This window comes from Tenrec ecaudatus, chromosome 2, assembly GCF_050624435.1.
Source record: "Tenrec ecaudatus isolate mTenEca1 chromosome 2, mTenEca1.hap1, whole genome shotgun sequence".
Taxonomy (NCBI): domain Eukaryota; kingdom Metazoa; phylum Chordata; class Mammalia; order Afrosoricida; family Tenrecidae; genus Tenrec; species Tenrec ecaudatus.
In genome coordinates this window covers 294,569,113-294,588,996 of record NC_134531.1, presented here as the reverse complement: position 1 = coordinate 294,588,996, position 19,884 = coordinate 294,569,113, and the positions used below count along the sequence as shown (strand labels likewise).

Here is a 19,884-nt window from a genome sequence, read left to right as displayed (position 1 = left end):
TTTAGACTCCAGTATTAATCTCTCCTTTGACTTCAGACTATATGCTTTACAATCCTTTGGTGACTAATGATGCTGTACTTCATGGACTTAGATGGCATCTCACTTAGATGGCTGCTTATTTGGAGACAAGCCTTTAAGTCCTCAGATGCCATTTTAGCTGATAACTGGGCACCATCTAATTTCTTCACCACATTTTTCTATAGCACCCGTATCTTTTATTTTCCCTTCCTGAAAGCAAGGTCATGATATAAGAAGAACTAATTGTTCTTAAGTTGGAGCTAGGATTTAGTGTAAGCCCCAAACCCATTCCTGGATAGTTTGTTGTTGTTAATTTTATTTATTATTACTTGGGCTTTAATACGAATGTCAGGTCATTGCATCATTCAATCATGGCAAGCAGAAGTGCACCATTGCTTCCATAATCAGTTTCCAAACATCTTCTTTCCGCCTAGGCTCCTTAATATTGTCCCCTACCCCCGCCCTACTCCCTCCTACACCCACTCCCCAACCCCAAAATCCTTGTTCCACTTGCTCTCCCTATAGGTTCATCAACCCTGGGTTTCACTTACTGGAAAAAAAAAGAAAAGAAAATCATATATCACAACTATAAGAGGGTAACTCCCAATGACACAGCACCTCTGAGATACACCCTAATTAGAACAAAAATAATATAAAACAGAATGCGTGTTACCGCTTTTTTAGAATAATGCATACCTTAATACACCATATAGAGCACTGATGTAGCAAGATCCTATTTGTCTGCCTACCAACAGCTCACCAATCATGGTACAGCCTTCTTCTGCTTCCTCAGACAGCATGTATGAGGGGGTACCCATAAAAAAAGATACACACACAACTTTATCACCTTCAAAGTACTCTCCATTGCACTTAATGCATTTGTCAAATCTGCAATTCCATCTTGGAAACATTTTTCAGACTCATCTGTTTGGATGACTGAGAGCACCTCCCTCATTTTTTCTTTATCTCTTCTACATGGTCAAATCACTGTCCTTTCATGTCCTTCTTCATTCGTGGAAACAAAAATGAAGCCGCATGGAGGGAAGGTCAGATGAATAAGGTGGGGGGGGGGGACAAGAGAGGTATGCTGATTTTTTGCCCAAAACCAGTGCACTGAGATGGCTATATTAGCAGGTGCATTGTCGTGGTGGCAAAACCAGTGCTGTTTGCCACCAATCAGGACTTTTTGTTGCACGCTATTACGCTATCTTTTCAGAACCTCTCGAAAGATAACTTGATGAACAGTCTGAGCTGGTGGGACAAACTCTAAATGCACTACGAGTCAACATTTTCACCTGTTTGGGAAGTTGACGGACGTCCAGAATGAGGTTTGTCATCAATCAACCTTTCATCTCTTGTGAAACAAGAAAACTCCTGGTCACTTCGGTTTTTCCATAGCACTGTCCTTGCAAGCTGTGTTCAACATCATAACAGTTTCTGCGGCATTTTCCCTGAGCAGGAAACACAATTTCACAGCTGTACGCTGTTCTCTTAAACCGGCCATCACAGAAACAAAAAATGAGGTTCAAGTGAAACTGCTTTAATGAAAAAATTCACTGTGACCAAAGAAAACTTTGCCAGGCAATACCACGGGGAGCATTAACTCGGAGCAAGTTGCTCGATGCTCACCTAGCAGGAAAAATGCATGTACTAAGAAAGCTCTGTTCCGCCCAGTGCAATTTCAGGTTTTTTGGGATTTTCCTATTTCCCAAGTCCTAAAGTCCTAGGTGCGTCTGAGGTACAGTCCAACTTACCCAGTGGAGTTCCCACATGGGATCTCACTGTTGCAGTCTCTGGTGATGCTTGGCCTAGGTCCCCGGACGCATTCAGAAGCCTGGGCCAGTGTGGTCCATCCAGTGCACACTACCAAAGACACTCCCCACCACTAGTATGGATCCCCCCAAAATATTTCCAGTCCTTCTTCCCCACACCTGCAAGTCAGTCCTCCCCCTTTTCCTACCAAAAGATATGCCTGTGTGTTCCCCCAGGCGCGTTTGCTCCTTTCCCTCTCTCCTGAGCTGTTCTTCCCATTTGTCTCCCTTCTCTCTCTCTCTGGTAGGACTGACTATCTGTCATGGGGACCTCATCCAAGACTGACCTTGATAATATGATCCCAGGTGACATGAAACGCCTTCTGGCCGAGTGACCTTCAAAATACTTAGCTAGAGCAGATGGCCTACGGTTCATTGGCACCAGTCAGGCTCCCTACCAAGCTATCTGCCCTCCTGCCCTGGATCAATAGACTGGATGCCCTACAAGGCTAAGTTTGTGTTCCCTTTTTGCTTGTTCCTACAGCAATGGACTTCCACAGTATTTGTCCTTGACTAATTTCACTCATACTATATTCCAGTTCTCTCCAAGTCTTGAGGTGTTTCATGGATTCATCACTGTTTTTTTTTTTCCAGGAATGCGTAGTATTCCATTGTGTGTACATACCAGTTTCATGATCTAATCCATCACCTACTGATGGGAATTTAGACTGTTTCCAACTTCATGCTATTGTGAACTGTGCTGTGATGAATATGGGGGAGCAAATGTCTGTTCATAATCTTATTTCCTTTGGGTGTATGCCCAGTAATTGTATTGCTGGATCATAGGGTATTTCAATTGTCATCTGTTTTAGGTATCATCTTCCACGGTGGCTGTATGTATCCACAAGCCCATCAGCAGTGGCTAACCATTCCAATTTCACCACACCCTCTCCAGCATTTGTTGTTCTTGGTTTTTAAATAATTGGGTTACAATGGGTTTCAGGTGCTATCTCATGGCTGTTTTGACTTGCATCTCCCAAGTGGGAGAATTTCCTCATGTGTTTATTGGCCATTCGAGAGTCATCCTGTGTGAATTGTCTATTAGGGTTCTTTGCCCAGCTTCTCAAGGGATTGTTAGTTTTGTTCTTGTAGACTTGTAAGATACTGTAGATTGTAGTAATTAGTTCTTTGTCTGTCATGTCCCCACCCACCCACCCACCCCACCCCCTCTGGGAGCTCTCTTTTTACTCTTTTAATGAAGTCTTTTGATGTATACAAGTGTTATTTTTAATAGGTCCCACTCATCTCTTTTGTCTGCTGCAGAGTGTGTTTCCTTTGTTATCACTGACAGCCCAGGTAGGGTACTTAGATTTGTCACCATTGTCTTGTCAGTGATCCTGATAGCTTAGGGTTTTACAGTCAAGTCTTTGATCCACCTTGAGTTTGTTTTTGTGCATGGGGTGAGATATGGGACTTGTTTCATTCTTCTGCAAATAGATACCCAATTTTCCCGGCACTACTTATTGAAGAGGGCATCTGCTTTTGAATTAATGTTTTTGACGCCTTTGTCAAAAATCAGTTTTCTGTACGTGGATGCTTTCATTTCTGCGCTTTCTGTCCTGATCCATTGGTCTGTGTATCTATCATTATACAAGTACCTGACTGTTTTGACCACTGTGGCTGTGTAGGTTTTGAGGTCAGGTAGTGCAAGACCACCTACTTTGTTCCTCTTGTGGAGTTCTTTGCCTTTCCTGGGCTGCTTCTCTCTATAGATGAAATTCTTAATTAGTTTTTTCGTTTCTTTAAAGAACGATGCTGGAATATGGATCAGGATCACATTGGATCTGTATATTGCTTTAGGTAACATTGACTTTTTCACAATATTGATCGAGTCTTCTACTCCACGAACATGGGATATACTTCCATTTGTGTAAATTCCTTTTGGTTTCTTGTAGTAATGTAGTTTTCCTCATACAGGTCTTTTGTTTTTTTTAGTTAGATTTATTCCTAGGTATCACTGCTATATAGGAATCCAACTGATGTCTGCTTGTTAATCATGAACTTGCTACACTACTAACCTCCTCTACTGTTACTAGAAATCCAATTGCGGACACCTTACAATTTTCAATATATAAAACCACAACATCTGCAAATAGCAAAAGTTTTGCTTCTTCTTTACCCAATTTTATTCCCTTGATTTCTTGCCACTGTCTTACGGTACTTGGTAGAACTTCCAGCACAATGCTGCATACAGTGGGGAAAAGGACCACCCTTGTGGGGTTCCCTTATTCAGTGGAAATGTTTCCAGCTTTTATCCATTGAGTGCAATATTGGCAATTGGGTTTTCATATGTCCTTTGTTGTATTGAGAATTTCTCCTTCCAATCCTATCTTCTTGAGAGTTTTTATTAGGAATGGGTATTGGATATTATCAAATGCTTTTTCTCCATCAATTGATATAATCGTAGGGTTCTTATCTCTTTTCTTGTTAATATGGTGTATCACTTTGTGTTTTGAATGCCGAACCATCCCTGCATCCCTGGTATAAATACCACTTGGTCATAATGTATTGGTTTTTTTATGTCTTTGCACTCTATCGGCCAAGATTTTGTTGAGAATTTTCGCATTTATATTCATGAGAAATATCGGTCTGTAGTTCTCTATCCTTGTGGGGTCTTTGCCCGGTTTTGGTACCAGAGTTATGCTGACCTCATAGAATGAGTTTGGGAGTTTGCTGTACCTTTCTGTGTTCTGAAAGAATCTGTGTAAGATTGGTTTCAGCTCTTCTCTGAATACTTGGTTGAATTCTCCTGTAGAGTCATCTCGTCTGGGGCTTTTCTTAGTTGGGAGTTTCTTGATGACCTTATCTATTTCTTCTTTTGCTATGGGTCTGCTCAAGTTCTGAATGTCCCTATGTGTTAATTTATGGAGAGTGTGCTTTTCTAGGTATTAGTCCATGTCCTTTAAATTACTGAATTTGTTACCATAAAGCCTTTTGCAGTACTGCATTATTAATCATTTCATTTCACTAGGGTCTGCTATGACCTCATTTTGTCCCTAATTCTTAATATTGATGTCTGCTCCTTCTTTTCCTTTGCTAAGTTTGCTAGTGGTTTGTTGATTTTGTAGGTCAATTTAAAGAACCAACTTCTTTTTTTTTTACTACTTTTGTTTTCCAGTTCATTTATTGCTCTTCCATTTTCATGGTTTCTTTTCTTTTGCAATTGGAAGGATTATGCTGTGGACTCTGTTTTAATTGCTGGAGGTGATATGTTAAGGTGCCGACCATGCTTTGCTTATCTTTTTTTCATGGGTGCATTTATTGCAATAAAGTGACTTCTGATAACTTCTTTTGTTGGGTCCCATAGGTTTGGGTATATTATATTGTATCATCCTCATTAGTTTCTAGGAACTTCCTAATTTCCTCTTATTTAGGCTGTGATCCAATCTTTTTGTGAGGAGTGTATTGAGTCTCCAAGTGATTTTCTTTCCAGCTTAATGCCACTATGGTCAGAGGCGAGGGATTCAATGATCTCTAGAAGTCTGAATTTTCCCATCAGCATGTGGTCTATTTTAGGATATGAGCCATGTGCACTGGAGGTGTTTTTTGCTTTTTTTTTTGCTGATGGTTGGAGAGTTCTATAAATATCTGTAAAGTTGAGTTGATTGTGTTGTTCAGTTCTTATTTCTTTATTGACTTTCTTACCCGTTGATCTTTTTTGGAGAGGGGTACATTAAAATCACCGACTCTTAGTGCTGGTCTAGTGATTTATTTTCTCATTTCTTTGAGGAATTGGTTGATGAATTCTAAGGGTCTTTCATTGGGCTAAGATGCTTATGATGGTGATGGGTTCTTGGGCTACTGATCCCTTGAACCTTATGTTATGCCCATTCTTGTCTCTCATTATATTGTGTACCTTGAGGTCTATTTTGTCAGAGACTAATATTACCACACATGCTTTTTTAAAAAAAAAGTCATTTGCTTGGTAGTCTTTTTGCCAACCTTTGATTCTCAGTCTGTTTTTGTCTGAGTTTAAGTTGCTGTCTTGAAGACAGCAGATGGATGAATCTTGCTAATATAATCGGCTACTCTTTGTCTTTTTGTAGGCACAGTTTGTCCATTTTCATTCAGTGTAATTAAATCTAATTGTAGATCAGTTGTTATCACCTCATACTATTTGTGTGTGATATTTCCCATTCTTCCTCATTTATAAGGTAGAATACTTGGTAGAATTCTCCTTTAAAGTTCTCTGGTCTAGAGAGTTTATTCTTACCTTAGTTTCTCTGTTCAATCTGCAGTGTTTTGGTTACTGTTTTCAGTGTGATGGCTACTGGGTGGTGTTATGTCCTGTGGTGGTCTCATGTCTGGGTGCTGTGGCTGGTTTTCTGCCCATAATGAACTGGATAGCATTTTCTTTCTTTTTGTAGAGCTGGTTTTGTTTTCACAAATTCTCTAAATGTTTCCTTATTTGAGAAATATTTTATTTCTCCTTTAAGTTTGATGGAAAGCTTTGCTGGATAAAGAATTTTTGGATTGAGGTTGTTGTCTTGCAACTTTCAGGATATGTTGCCCCAATTTCTTCTTTCCTGAGTGTTCTCTGCGGAGAGGTCTGAGCTTAATTCTTATCCTTTTACCTTTATACGTGATTGCCTTTTTTACTTTAGCTGCTCTCATTCTCTCCTTTTCCTTGAAGTTGAATAATTTGACTACTATACATCTTGATGTGGTTTTTTTGCTTTTGTTTTGGGGGAAGGGGTTAATCTATTTGGTGTTTTCTTTGCTTCCTGAATGGTTATCGTCTCCTCCTTTGCGATACTGGGAGAATTTTTTCCCCAAGATTTCCGTTACTATTTTAACTGTAGTCTTATTTGTTTTTTTCCTGCTCAGGTACCCCAATAATTCTAATGTTATTTCACTTCATGGTTTCCCAGATCCTTCTTAGGCTTTTTTTCAGATTATTTTGCCTTTCTGTTTTTCGCATTTTCTGAATTCTGCTTGGTTGCCTCCACGGTCACTGATTCGGTTTCCCATTTCTTCTACTCTATAGGTCAGGTAGTTTACCTTGTTTTTAAAATTATTCTTCATTCCTTCACTCCTGAATTTCCTTTTGGTGTGAGGTTTCTGGTTTCTCCATTTTTTCCCCCATATCTTTTCAGGATTGATCTTCTAACCTCTTAGGAGGCCCTATGCACCATTCTCTTGTACTCCCTATCTAGTCATTCAAGACCGTGTTTATCTGTGTATTCCACTGGGTTTGAGGGATCTTCAGTTGTTGACATTTGCTTCCCTTTATTTTTTGTGGTAGCTGCTGGAGACTGTTGCTTGAACCACATAGTGGCTGATCTGTAAGTCCTGCTTAGGCTGCTGGATTGTGTAGGGGTAGGATTTGGCTCTTTAGGATAGGAGAAGATCAAATAGATGCTGGCAGATGCTCCATTGTGCAGAGATGAGGAGGGAGTGCTAGTTGGATGGGTGTGAGGAATATCATACAGGTGCTCAGTTGTAGGTTCTAATGGTGGTATTAATTACAGGAAGCCTTCCTGTTATATATAGTTATTTTTGATGAGTTGGGGAAGGAGGTTGTACAAAATGTGATGCTACTTGTGAAGTAGGAAGGGAGTGGGTGTATTTAGGCTGGTGGAAGTTGTGTCTTAAAGTACTTGCGTTGAGGGTATTTGAGGGGTATATTCAGTCTACCAGTCACTTATTGAGCCTGTCTGTTATTTAGGGAGAGTGAAGTCCTTCTGTCTCTGTGTGTATAACACAGGGCCTTTTTATTGTGGATTTCCACATGACTCAGCAATGGTCACTCCTTGAGGTGGTTGTGGAACTACGGGGTAAAGGAGGTGGCTGGCATTCTCTGTCCCTCTGATCCTGCTAGAGAAGGGGGGAAAGCTCAAGGTGAGTGCGTTGGAAACTAGCTCCTTGGGTAGCTCTTGGGGCTCTCCAGTGGTTGGGGGATCATGACCTACTCTTAGGAGACAGTCTTGGGGGCTTGCTGGTGGGTCTCAGAGCTAGGGTAAAAGGGGGGTGGTAGTTGTGGCAGACATAATCCCTCTGGTACTGGCAGGGGGGCTAGAGAAAGCCCACAGGCAGGTTCATCAAAGTTAAAGCACTGCAGTAAACTCGGAGTTTTCTGTGGGTGAAAATCAAAGGAGGAAATCAGAACAAATCCTGTGATATTGGGATTCTAGGTCTGGCACCTGATTTCCCAGGGTTGGCTTCCTCGCCTCTGGGTGATCTGGTTCTCACAAGAGCACAAGGTGGGTGATTCTACACCGACACCATCTTCCCAGAGGTCCGCTCTAACAGGGTTAACCCTGTGACCAGGATTAGTTGTGACAGTACAAAGTTGGAACTGTAACATGGGGTTTGGCCAATTTTGTCATCCTGTGAGGTATGAGTCATCTCAGAAGCAGAAAGTAGGGGAGGGGGCGTGACCTCATGCTTATGTAGGAAGATGAGATAGGAGTGGAGCATGCCCTTTAGACCCGAGGGTCCCTGAACACTGAACTTCCTGAATCCTAGAACAGAAAGCTGTGACACCCAACTAGTGGCACAGAAGTGTAGGCAGCAGAGCCGAGAGCCGCTGGCTTTCCAGCCCACACAGTGAGTAGTAAAGTGGAGTATAGTCCCTCCTGACACTTGACTGGGGAGCTAGGTTTGCCGATCCATAGGGCTGGAATTGAGTTCTGGCAGGCTGATGCTTATAGTAGAGTGATGTGTCCTTTGGGCATTTATTGGTTGTGCTAAGGGGTTCTATTACATTTTTCAAGTAGGGCAGAGGCCAGGACAAGACATATAGAGGCAGAAAAAGGCGTGCCTACAAACACAGCAGAGGTTGTCCTGACCAAAGAATCATATGTCCTGAGCATTTCTGACCTTGAACTGCAACCTGATAACTTCCCTAATAGACTCCAAATTTTGAGCACGGTCTGAGAGTTCTATGTGACAACTACAATGAACTATCCAACCTAGCACAGAGGTTATCGAGTGCCATGGCAGGGATGGCTGTGTGAGAGCTGGTAAGAAAGATTGGGGGGAGGGGGGTGTAGAAGAATGTCTGAACTCAACTTCCTTAGGAATCAACCTTAGGCTGCTGGTAATTCTCCTCCCAGTTTATGAGGCCACAAGAAGCGAGAGGCTGCCCCCAAGCCATTTCTTACAACATCTAATCCCAAAAGGTCATTGAATAAAGCTCGATGGTCTACTGAACATGTGTAATCAATTCATTTTCCCCTACTTCATCGAATATTTTATATTTTATTTTGAATTTGAAAGGTTACAAAAACTTGCAGTAACAACTGAAATAACAGAGAATGATATGTAATAAAAACGATTATTGCTCAAAATCCTAGTCTCTGGGGAAAAAATGAGTATGAAGTATTTGCTTTATTCTATTCAATAATAAACTTTTAATTTAAGGGATTATTACATACTGTTCCATACCTTACTCTTCTCAAGCTATTCTGTTCAATATGTATTGGTCTTTTCCCTACATATAGATCCATATAGCTGTACCTCGTTCTTTTCCAGGTATACACATCCTTTAAAAAAATGCCATAGCTAAAGCAATTGCCAATTAATTATTTGGTCATATCCCATTTTTATCAACACTCTGGTTATGAATAACAGTGGAAATAAATCAATGCCATTGGAAATGTGTGTATTTCCAGAGGCTAAATCTATAGAAGTATAAGCAACTATGGAACACACCTTATAAATGTTGACAATGATAAAATGCATTCCTTAAAGATTGTGCCAACTTATATTTGCACCAGGAGTGTATAGGAGTGCTTGTTTTCCCACATCCTGGGCAACATAGAATACTACTGAGCTCTTAAATCTTTAACTTACAATTGTAAAAGTTATTTAGTAGATGACTACATTTATGAATGGAAAGGTAGCAGAAACTGCAAAGTGAAAGAATGTGGATATGTGCCATTTATGCGATACTTAGCAATCCTATTTCTCCATGTGAGTTTAGATATACCATATGTACTCGAGTATAAGCCGCCCCGAGTATAAGCCGAGGTACCTAATTATTACCTGGGAAACCAGAAAAACTGATTGACATGAGTATAAGCCTAGGATGGAAAATGCAGAAGCTATTGGTGAGCTTCAATAATCAAAACAAATGAAAATAAAATTACTAAAAATTGAGATATCACTAGGGTAATGTAATTAAATATTTATTTTAAATAAAAACATAAATAAAAGGATAAGTCATTTACCATTAGTAAACCAGTACAGTAAGTGGAAAAGAGGTTCAACAAAAACAATAAGGTATCAATAATGATACCTTAAGAGTGCTATTCCCCGAGCTCAATCAGCAACCAAGCTAAAATGGAAAGAGTTAAAATCCTTCAAAACTGGATTCCTCATCATCATCCGTATCCCAGTGCAGAGCTTCAGCTGGTGTGAGGTCATCATAGACGCTGTCCTCACTGAGATCGCTGTCATCACCATCACTGCTGTCATTTTCATACAAAGCGCAGTCTTCACTGCCATCCACAGCATTACTAAGACTACATTTCTGGAAGGTACGTCGCATCATGTCCTCTGCAATGTCTCCCCATGCATCTCGAACCCACTTTGCTATTAACTCTGTGTCAGGCTTCATGAGATTTCCTCCTTTTGTTAGTCGGGCTTGACCATTTCCATTTGTGCCACATCCTTCGCACACAGTCTTTAAAAGGCTTATTCAAAGATACACATCAAAGGACGGCTCTGATTGGTTAGATGTGAGTAAAAAAACATTCAAAGCCCTGCAGTGTCAGCGGGGCTTTGAATGAACAGCAGAGAAATGGCAATCACCCGTGAGATAATGGGTGTCTGTCCCATTACCTTGGGGGTGGGGGGACAGCAAGATGTTACACCTCGCTGGGGTACCACTGACCCGTGTGTAAGCCGAACCCCAGTTTTTCAGCACATTTTTTGTGGTAAAAAACTCGACTTACACACGAGTATATACGGTAAACTAACAAATTATCAAGGATTAATAACTGAAGGTGATGCTGTGATGTATAGGAGGGTAGCTGAAGAGCAGTGCAAAGTAACAGTTATATCAAAATGATGAAAATTCCTATTTATAAAGTAAATATAAAATAATAGCATTAAATAACTTGATATTGACAGTAAGGAAAGATATTTTAAATTAAGTTTATTTTTCAAAGTAGATAACCACTAGATAATGCACTACAACCTATTTTTCTCTTAATTCTTCCTTTTCTTTAAAAGTAAACTTCCTAAACTTAAAAAGATACTTCATCATTCCACATTAAAATAAAATTTACTTTCTACAGCTGGGGCTATACTTTGCTCAATATGTAATGACCCAAATATGCTCTATGCATTATTTGATACCAGCTTCTGTTTTTAAAAAGTCAAGTCATTCAGGGACATTGTTACAAGAAACATGACTTTTCTTTTTGTGGATGGGGAGGGGGTGGGGGAAGGTGACTGTATCAGTCATATGAAACCTCATAATGTTCTCATAGGCAAAAACAGAGAAATATGTGTGGGATGGCAGAAAAGATATGTAGTTGTTGGACAGCAAAATCTATTAAATTATGTTAATTAAAGAATGAATCATCCTCAGTCTGGAGAATGGTCTCCAATGAACTGTCTGAGTCTCTCCCTCTGTAGCAGAGTATTAATAACTTGAACCTCTAAAGGAAGGGCACTTATCAAATTTGTGGATAACTCAAAGTTGGGGGTGGGGGTCATTAAAGAGCTGGAGGTCAAAACTGAGATTCAAAACAATCTTAGTCGATGTGTCAGTTATACAAGAGAGAGAAAATCTGAATGTACAAGAATAGAGAAATGGTAAAGTAAGCTTTGGCAGATTCATACTTAGTTACTAAGTGTTCGTGGTACTTGTTAATAAGCTCTTTATATGTAGCAACTCATCAACGAAAGGGTCATTAACCTTGTAGTTGAAGAAATTAAAGCAGAGAGCATTAAGTAACTTGTCCAAGGCCCTTCATCTTTAAGTTAAATGCAACATAAACTTAAATGGTTTAAGTTACTTTAGTGCTAAGAAAATCTCTATAGAAAACTTGGTGGATAAACAGGCTACAATACAGTTAAGGATGATATAAGATGCCGATGTGAAACTCACATTTTCTAAAGATTAATAAAATATATGTCAAAATAAAAATAGCAACTCTTTCATTTGGTAGTATTTGAAGGTTTTTAATTAACTTCTGGGTGATACTCCTTATCTACAATGAAAATGTATTACTTTTGTAACCAGAACAAGAGAAAATCCAGTTAAAAGGAAATAGCCTTTATGAAGAGATTAATATGAAACCAACAAGATGATGTTTCACAAAAGAAAATATAAAATCCTCGTCATAATTTTTTTTAAAAAGTAAGATTCTCCTATCAGCAGGTGGGTAACCTTGAAAGTTCACTGAGTCAGTAAGTCCTCGGGGTTTAAAGTGATCCCTTGATCAAGATGAGCAGATACCGGAAGGCAGTTCCACGGGCCTCCCTTACGTGACAAAACAACCTACAGATAGACCAAGAGCACTCTATTACGAGACATGAGAGGATTAAACCCCAGTCTAACTACTTACTTTTCACATAGTCTCTGAACATTCCTGGGACACCTTCTGCAGGTCAAGTGCTCTTCTAAGTACTGGAAGTTCCAGCAGTAGACAAGGTTTCTCGGCAGAGCAATCAGAGCCGACTTTGTGAGCCCAGGAAAGAAGAGAGGGTGACGTACCAGGAAGCTTAAGGAAAGCCCTGATGGGATTCAGTGGCACGAGCTGAGAAGGAAAGAGTGCGCTGGGCCAGGATCACACTGGCTCCGGAGGGAGTATGGACGGCTTCAATGGAGTTGAAAGAGCAATGGTAAGAGTCTGGAGGATTTCTTGAAGGAACAAAACGAATCCCATTCATTTAAAATAGGAGGCACGCTGCTGGTGTCATGGGTAAAGCACTACGCTGCTAACCCACTACCTTGAGGGATTAAGACGAGAAGGTGACTAAGCTTTCTTCTGGCGTACACCGCGACAGTCTCGGAAACCACTCACTGTCGCTGTGGCGTCTCAGTGAGCCAGGGCTGACTTGAGGGCAGTGAGCCGGCTTTTGGTCTGGTCCTCAACAAGTTGGCAATCCCATGAGTGTAACACATGGCAAAGAGAATTTTGCTAATGTAATGAAGGTCCCAAATGCACTGACTATAAAAATGGAAGATTATCTTTAGGGGACGGCAAGGGGCAGGGTGGGTTGGTCTACTGAAGCGACCTCTTGAAGAGTGGAAGAAGATACATGCAAGAGCTTCGATAAAGACTCTCCTTGGCTGGTTTTAAAGATGGGAAGGTCCCACAGCACAAAAGGTGGGAGACCTCTGAAAGCCATTTTCTGCCAGGAAGTGAGAAAGGAAAGAACAGGGGTCTCCTGTCATCACAAAGCGCTGAATTCCGTCACAACTACAGACTAGGAAGACAACCCTGAACTCCAGATGGGAACACCCAGTCGACAGGTCTTGTGAGACCCTAAGTGGATTGCACATCTATGCCACACAGGCCGTTCAGATTAGGAAACGCGAGCTAATAAATTGGGTGCTGTTTTAAGCGGTCATGCTTGTGGTTATTTGTCAGGTAAAAATCAAACACAAGCGTTCCGCAATGCCATCATTTTGAACAGCACTCACTTGGAGCAATACCCTATCGTCAGTGAGTGATTTCAAGTCCTACCACCCTTCAGGGCGGGCGAGAACTGTCCATGCTAATTCCCGACGAGAACAGAAAACCTCAGCCTTCTCCAGAGGAGTGGCAGGTGAGTTTCAACTGCTTATTTTGTGGTCAGAGGGCTTATTCAAAAAGTTCATGGGAAAATGGAACGAAAAGGTAGCAGGAAAAAAAAAAGATAACAGAACTTTTCCACGAAAGTTTCTAGTTTTCTTAAGCTGGAAAACTGAAAATACAGGAAAAAATTTTTTTTTTCTAAATTCAAGTCCTGTGTGCTCTGCATTATACCATGAAAAGTATCCCAGACACCCAGAGGTCTATAAATCTGTGTCTTACAGATAGTATTCTACATATTTAATCCTAGTCCTCCAACGCAGGTACAAAGAATGGCTACAGCTATTTATATTCCATCAGTAAAACCATCTATTATACAATTTCCATCCCGTGTTTACGGTTCTACTTGCAAAGAGCACACAACATAGTAAAAAGTGGTTTTAATGTCAAATTCTCCAAAGGCCACATCACAATCCTATTTAACCTTTTGGTATGCATAATAAGATTTTATTTTCATTTTAAAAATTGGTGCAACCATTGAATAGCCAACCATTTGAACTCAGAAGAGCAGACTTTATTCAACAGCAGAGTTCAGAAGGGTCAGAAAGGCAGAGGAAATACGTGATAAGACTCTGAGGGGATGCAATGAATGAGATGAAACAAAATGTGATGAATTGTTGAACAGGAGACTGAGCCTCTGCTCTGTAGGTGTGCTCACCCTACTTATAATTTTAAAAATTTTACACGGGATCCAGGAACAGGAATGGGCATAGCGATATGAAAAGGGTAGAGGGAAGGAGGGCAGAGGAGGGAGGAAGGCAGGACCAATCACAATAATCAACACAAAACCACATACCCCCCTCCAAAGCGAAAAATAAAAGAAACCATGGGGGAAGGGAGAGAACAATCGGTGTGAGATATGAAAACAATAATAATTTATAATCTATCAAGGGGTGATGGGGCGGGGGGAAAGGAGCTAATATCAAGAGCTCAATAGAAAGGAAATGTCTAGATAAGAACAATGGCGACATATGTAGAAATATGCCTGATACAATTGATGTAAGGATTGTAATAAGACTAGTAAGAGCCCCAATAAAATCTTTTAATTTTAAAAAGTTTGAAAAAATTTGAAGAACCAAAACAATTACTCCACCAGCATACAAGTGAGGATGCAGCGAAACTAGATCATTTGTACAATGCTAATATAAATATAAAATGTAACAGCCACTCTAGAGAAGTAACTTCTCTAAGTCATATCGGTGAATTTTAAGTTGCCGAATAGGGACCATAACCCAGATCTCCTGATTCCCAATCCCAAGAAGTGTTCAAATATTGCATCACACCAAAGACCTCTCTTCGAATCTGGTTATAGATATTTTATAACAGTAACTTAATGCTATGGGAATAGATGACAAATAAGTTAATCGAACTGAAATGTTCTCATCCTGCCCAAAGCAGTAATTCTCAAAGTATGATCTACTCTCCCAAATCTGCACTATGTCCGATAACTCTAAATAGTGCTTCCTACTAAAATAGAAACTCAAGATTTACTTGTATAGGGTTGAGAAAATAAGCTAAAACAACAAGAAATAGAAAGGGATGGAAATGATTTACTTTTAAAAAATGTTTTCAACCGTTTTATTGGCACATAATTTACATATCATAGAACTGAATAGTTCAGTCATTCAAACACATCGAGGGGGAATTGTACAATCACCACCACATCCATCCTAGAGCATTCCCTCCCCACATGGTTGATTTGCATTATCCAGCTCACCCATCACAGCTTGGGAAGCAGCAGCAAACTTGTGATACTCTATATACCCCAAACCTGAGTTCAAAGTTAAATTGGATCCCAGCTCTATCACATCTTGGTCACAGGAAATGAACACCAGAGCAAGGGGCAACTCTAGAAATCCCAAGGAATCTTCTATAATATACCAATGTCTAGTCTCCTGATTTCCCTTCTACCCAACTGTTTCCAGAGGCAGCAGAGCTGCCACTTCCTAACCCTTGAGCAAAGAGTAAGGTTAAAAACAATAATAATGATAATCTTGGAATCATAATTTATAAATTATCAATGGTTTATGAGGGAGGGAGGGTAAGAGAGGGAGGGAAAAAAATGAGAAGCTGATACCAAGGGCTCAAGTAGAAAGAAAATGTTTTGAAATTGATGAGGGCAATAAATGTCCAAATGTGCTCAACACAATGGATGCATGTATGGTTTGTGCTAAGAGCTGTACGGACCCCCAATAAAATGATTTTTTAAAAATAATAATCATCTTGGGAAAGAAAGTACTTTTGATGGCAGCACAGAAAAATGTAGAGTAGAGGAAAGCCACAACAGAACAGCCCTCAGTCCAAGTTTGAGAATCACACAATATGCAACTTAAACAGCAATTGGGACTTACTATGAAAAATAGAAGAGAAAAAAAAACAAACCCACAGATGATCTCAAAGTTGCTAAGCATTACATCCACATCTATTATTAACAACCGGGGCCCTAGCTTCATTCCGCTCCCTTTCTTGTAGGCTAAGGCTGCTACAGAACAGACAGCAAGGAAGTGTCTATCAAAGTCTTACCGGCACGGTATCTCAGCTCCAGGATGGTTTCACCTTCTCTGCTTAATTCTGTTACTTCGCACGTATAGTTCCCCAGGACAGCTTCGCTCTTTTTCAACTTCAAAGAGGCGATTCCTTTCAGTAAGTCTGTTGGTACTATTTGCGCACTACTAAAATTGCTGTTTGTGATCTCAGCCTGGTCTTTGTTCCCCTCGTAGACGAAGAAGTCTTTTGCTTTATATTTCCACTTTACGTACAGGTCGCCAAGGCCTTTCGGTTCCAAATTATTGGGGAAGCAGGGGAGGACAACTGTTTCATTGCAAGCGGACATTTCCACAAATTTGGTTGCGTTAAATGTTATTTGAGCAGAACCTGGAAAACAAAAGAAAAGCGTTTCATTGAACTTGTAGAAGTTTTTAAGATCCTAGATAGGTTACGCATGCTTCCATTGTTCACTTAAATGGTAGCAATGTGGAATACAGAAGCTAGGTCAAGTAAAAACCAAACCCAAGCCCAAATCATTTTAATATCAACAAGTACAAAAAACAGACAATACTCCACTTTTCTTTACCCATCCTCAGTAATACCACGCATTTGGGGAATAATCCAGAGTTAGAAGCTCTGAAATAGTAATATTATCTGAGTACACCAGAAGAAAATTATTAACCTTACCATGGTAAAATTTTAAACAGAAAATCAACTCAAATATTGAATCTTAAGTTCTATCAACATCCTCTAACCAGAACTTGCTAAAGCCAATATGAAGTTCATCGCCATCCTTAAGCTGTATTATGTTTAATATACAAAATAAATCAGATGAAGCACATCACATTTTTCCACTAGAAGGGACAGGCTTAGAAAACTGACAAGTAAACAAAACAAAACACCTCTGCGACTGTCTTCCTATTGCAAAATAACATTTTGTATGCAAGTGCAATAAAGGGTAACCAACTAAGTATAGAGATAAATAGTACAACCAAGCTTTAACAATGGTGGTCCTTTAATGCCTAAACAATATAGAAGACAGCTGCCATGTTCCACATCCTCTCACATTGTACATGATGGCTGGCTGCATTTACTTTCCCAGTTACATCTCTCCCTACTTATTGGGAGTCCTGGTGGCACTGTTGGATAAGTGTTTCACTGCTAACCAGAAGGTCTTCGGTTCAAATCCACTAGCTGGTCCGAGGGAGAACAGTAACTCTGCCTGCTCCTGTCGAGATTTACCGTTTTCGAAACCCTTTGTATGGTCACTCTGAGTCAGAATCGACTTGATGGCAGGGAGTTTACGCTACTTATCTATTAGCAGAGGCTGCTTTTGGTTTCAACTCGTTTCTTAGCTTTATTTTGAGTGGTTTGGCGCTCGCTCTTTGTGGGGGAAAGAATATTATATGTTTGGAAATCATTGCTCTGCAGCTTCAATGAAATGTGAGGGTGACTTTACCCTGGAAAATAGATAAGAACATCAACTTTGTTAATAATCCACCCTTAGGGTTGCTACATTTTTACATAAACTGGAAGAAAATATGGGCATAAAATGTTATAAACCATTCAATGAGCATACTTAACATTCAATAAAAGCCCAATGAATTGCATGCTAGGATGGATAGAATATAAATGGCCAATGATCAGAGAGCCTGATTCCAGATCCTGGATATGTCAATTTTCTGTTCTCAAGTTATTCTCAGTGAGGTAAGTATTGGGCTCTTAACTACAAGACCTGTGGTTCAAATCCACCAGTTGCTTCTCAGGAGAAAATGAGGCTGACTGTTCGTGTAAAGAATTACTATCTTGGAAACCCTAACAAGCAGTTCTACTCTGTCCTCCAGGGTCACTGAGTCAGAGCACACTTGACAACAGTGGGTTGGCTTGGGTTGGGTTGGTTCACTAACCAACCAAATCTCTCAAGATCAATAGGAACACCGGAAGGTTCCTTCCTATGGTCTGCCAGCAAAATGAACAAATCTATCGTGCACCAAATACAGCAACAATGCTCCTTCGATGAAAGGATGGCAAGTCTCTGTCTCATGTACTCATATTATCAGGGGAAATAATCCCTGAAGGAGGACATCATGCTTGCTAATGTGGAGGGTCAACAAAAGAGAGGAAAACTCTAGAAATGGATTGACGAAGTGACTCCAAAAATGGACTCCCTCACAGGAGTGAGGATGAAGAGAGGATGGGGTCAGTGCTTTGTTTTGTTGAGTACAGGGCTGTTATGAGTTGCGGCTAACAGAAGTGAGGTGAACAACAAAGGGGCATGGGGGCACTATAAAATCTAAAAATTACAGTATGTGTACAGTAAGGAGCTAGATCTTCTCTTACCCAAATTGTTACAGTTTTGGTCATCTGAGCCCTGAAGGACTCTTGCCGGTGTACACTTTTCTCCCAGGTCTCTAAATTCTAGCTGCACAAATATTAGAGAGCTCTAGGCAAAATCTAGACTTCCCAATTGCATTCTCCAACACCTTGGAGTCGTGAATGATTCATAGTGCCTACTACATTCTAGAGTTGTGCAGGAAATATTTCCCCTGGGAGAGAAGCCTTGAGAGAGCAGCTATCGTATACAAGACGAGAAGGAAGGGGCTATAGTATTGGAATTACAAAGGACAAAAAGTGTCGGAAAACTGACAAAAAGATTCACTGGGTGTTCTTTCAATAGTATGTTGGGTCTTTTTTTTTTTTTCATAAACTCTAAGGATTATCGGGTTCTCTTGGTCTCTCTCCTGACTATTTGATGACTCTGGAGACTGTAGAGAACTGAAGGAAATGCAAAGGACGTGTCCATAGCAATGCAAGTAAATCTTGTTCTGCAACAGATATCTAGCTTGTAGAAGGGTTGATTTCAAAACATTACCTTTTACTGCCCTGAGAATCCCCTTTTTGCCCCTATTAGGAAATTTATTTCAGTATTCCTGATTGCCTATAAATGTTTCTATTCTCCTAATTTTCCTTTGAAAGGGTATTACCATATTACTTCATCACTCATTAAGGAATGAAATAAAATCTTTGACATGTATTCATTTTACAGTTATGTGAAGTATGATTTTACCTTTAAAAATTATCCTTTAATAACAAAGGCACAAGAGAAGACTCAGTGATCCATTTGAACTTTTCCTTCTTATAAGGTTCTAGGTTAAATCAGAAGGAGCCTGTAAATACCCCACAATTTCATAATTTATCTCTACAGAATGAATGTTCATCATAATGCAAGAAGCACTAATTGCACTGAATCACTTGTTGAAATAATGAATTTTATAGCTGAGCCAATTTAAGTAAAATAAATGCTGTCAATAAAATTCAAAGTAAAAGTGACCTGTATAACCATAATTTGAATAATCCTTACACTAATAATAAATAAGAGTGGTCCAAAAATGTCACTCCTACTATAACTTCATCCTCTAGAAATAGTTATAAAGAACTATTAAGTAATGAAAGTATCTGTCTGGCTTCTGATTAAACAGCAAAAAAAAACCAACCCAGGAAATATTTAAAAAATTGACATCAATAAGAAAATTCTGAGTAATCACAATATGTATAAAGCAGTCTGAAAGTCAGATAGGCATTGATTAAGTTAATCAACAGGGATACCAGAATTACAGATAAATTAGCAAAGGATGGAAAATTATTTTGTTCCAGTGACAAAAATATTCCAAGTACTGTTTGTACAGCCCACCAGCTCTGGGGTTGTACATGTGGGTAAGAAGTGCACTACAGCCCCCAAAGGCAGGTCCAACACAGAAACTGAAACCATGAATGTCTGTTCAGAGCTATTCCCCACATAGCACCGTGATAGA

The 19,884-nt window shown here is 39.9% G+C and overlaps 1 protein-coding gene across 6 annotated transcripts in view; it reads right to left on the bottom strand.

Moving 5' to 3' along the window:
• Nucleotides 1–19,884, bottom strand: part of CD47 (CD47 molecule) — an 80,977-nt gene that overhangs the window by 47,753 nt on the left and 13,340 nt on the right. For all 6 annotated transcript variants that reach the window (XM_075542569.1, XM_075542568.1, XM_075542565.1 and 3 more), the window contains exon 2: nt 16,109–16,459. In XM_075542569.1, the coding sequence (XP_075398684.1) occupies nt 16,109–16,459 (351 nt within the window). The remainder of the gene's footprint in view (nt 1–16,108; nt 16,460–19,884) is intronic.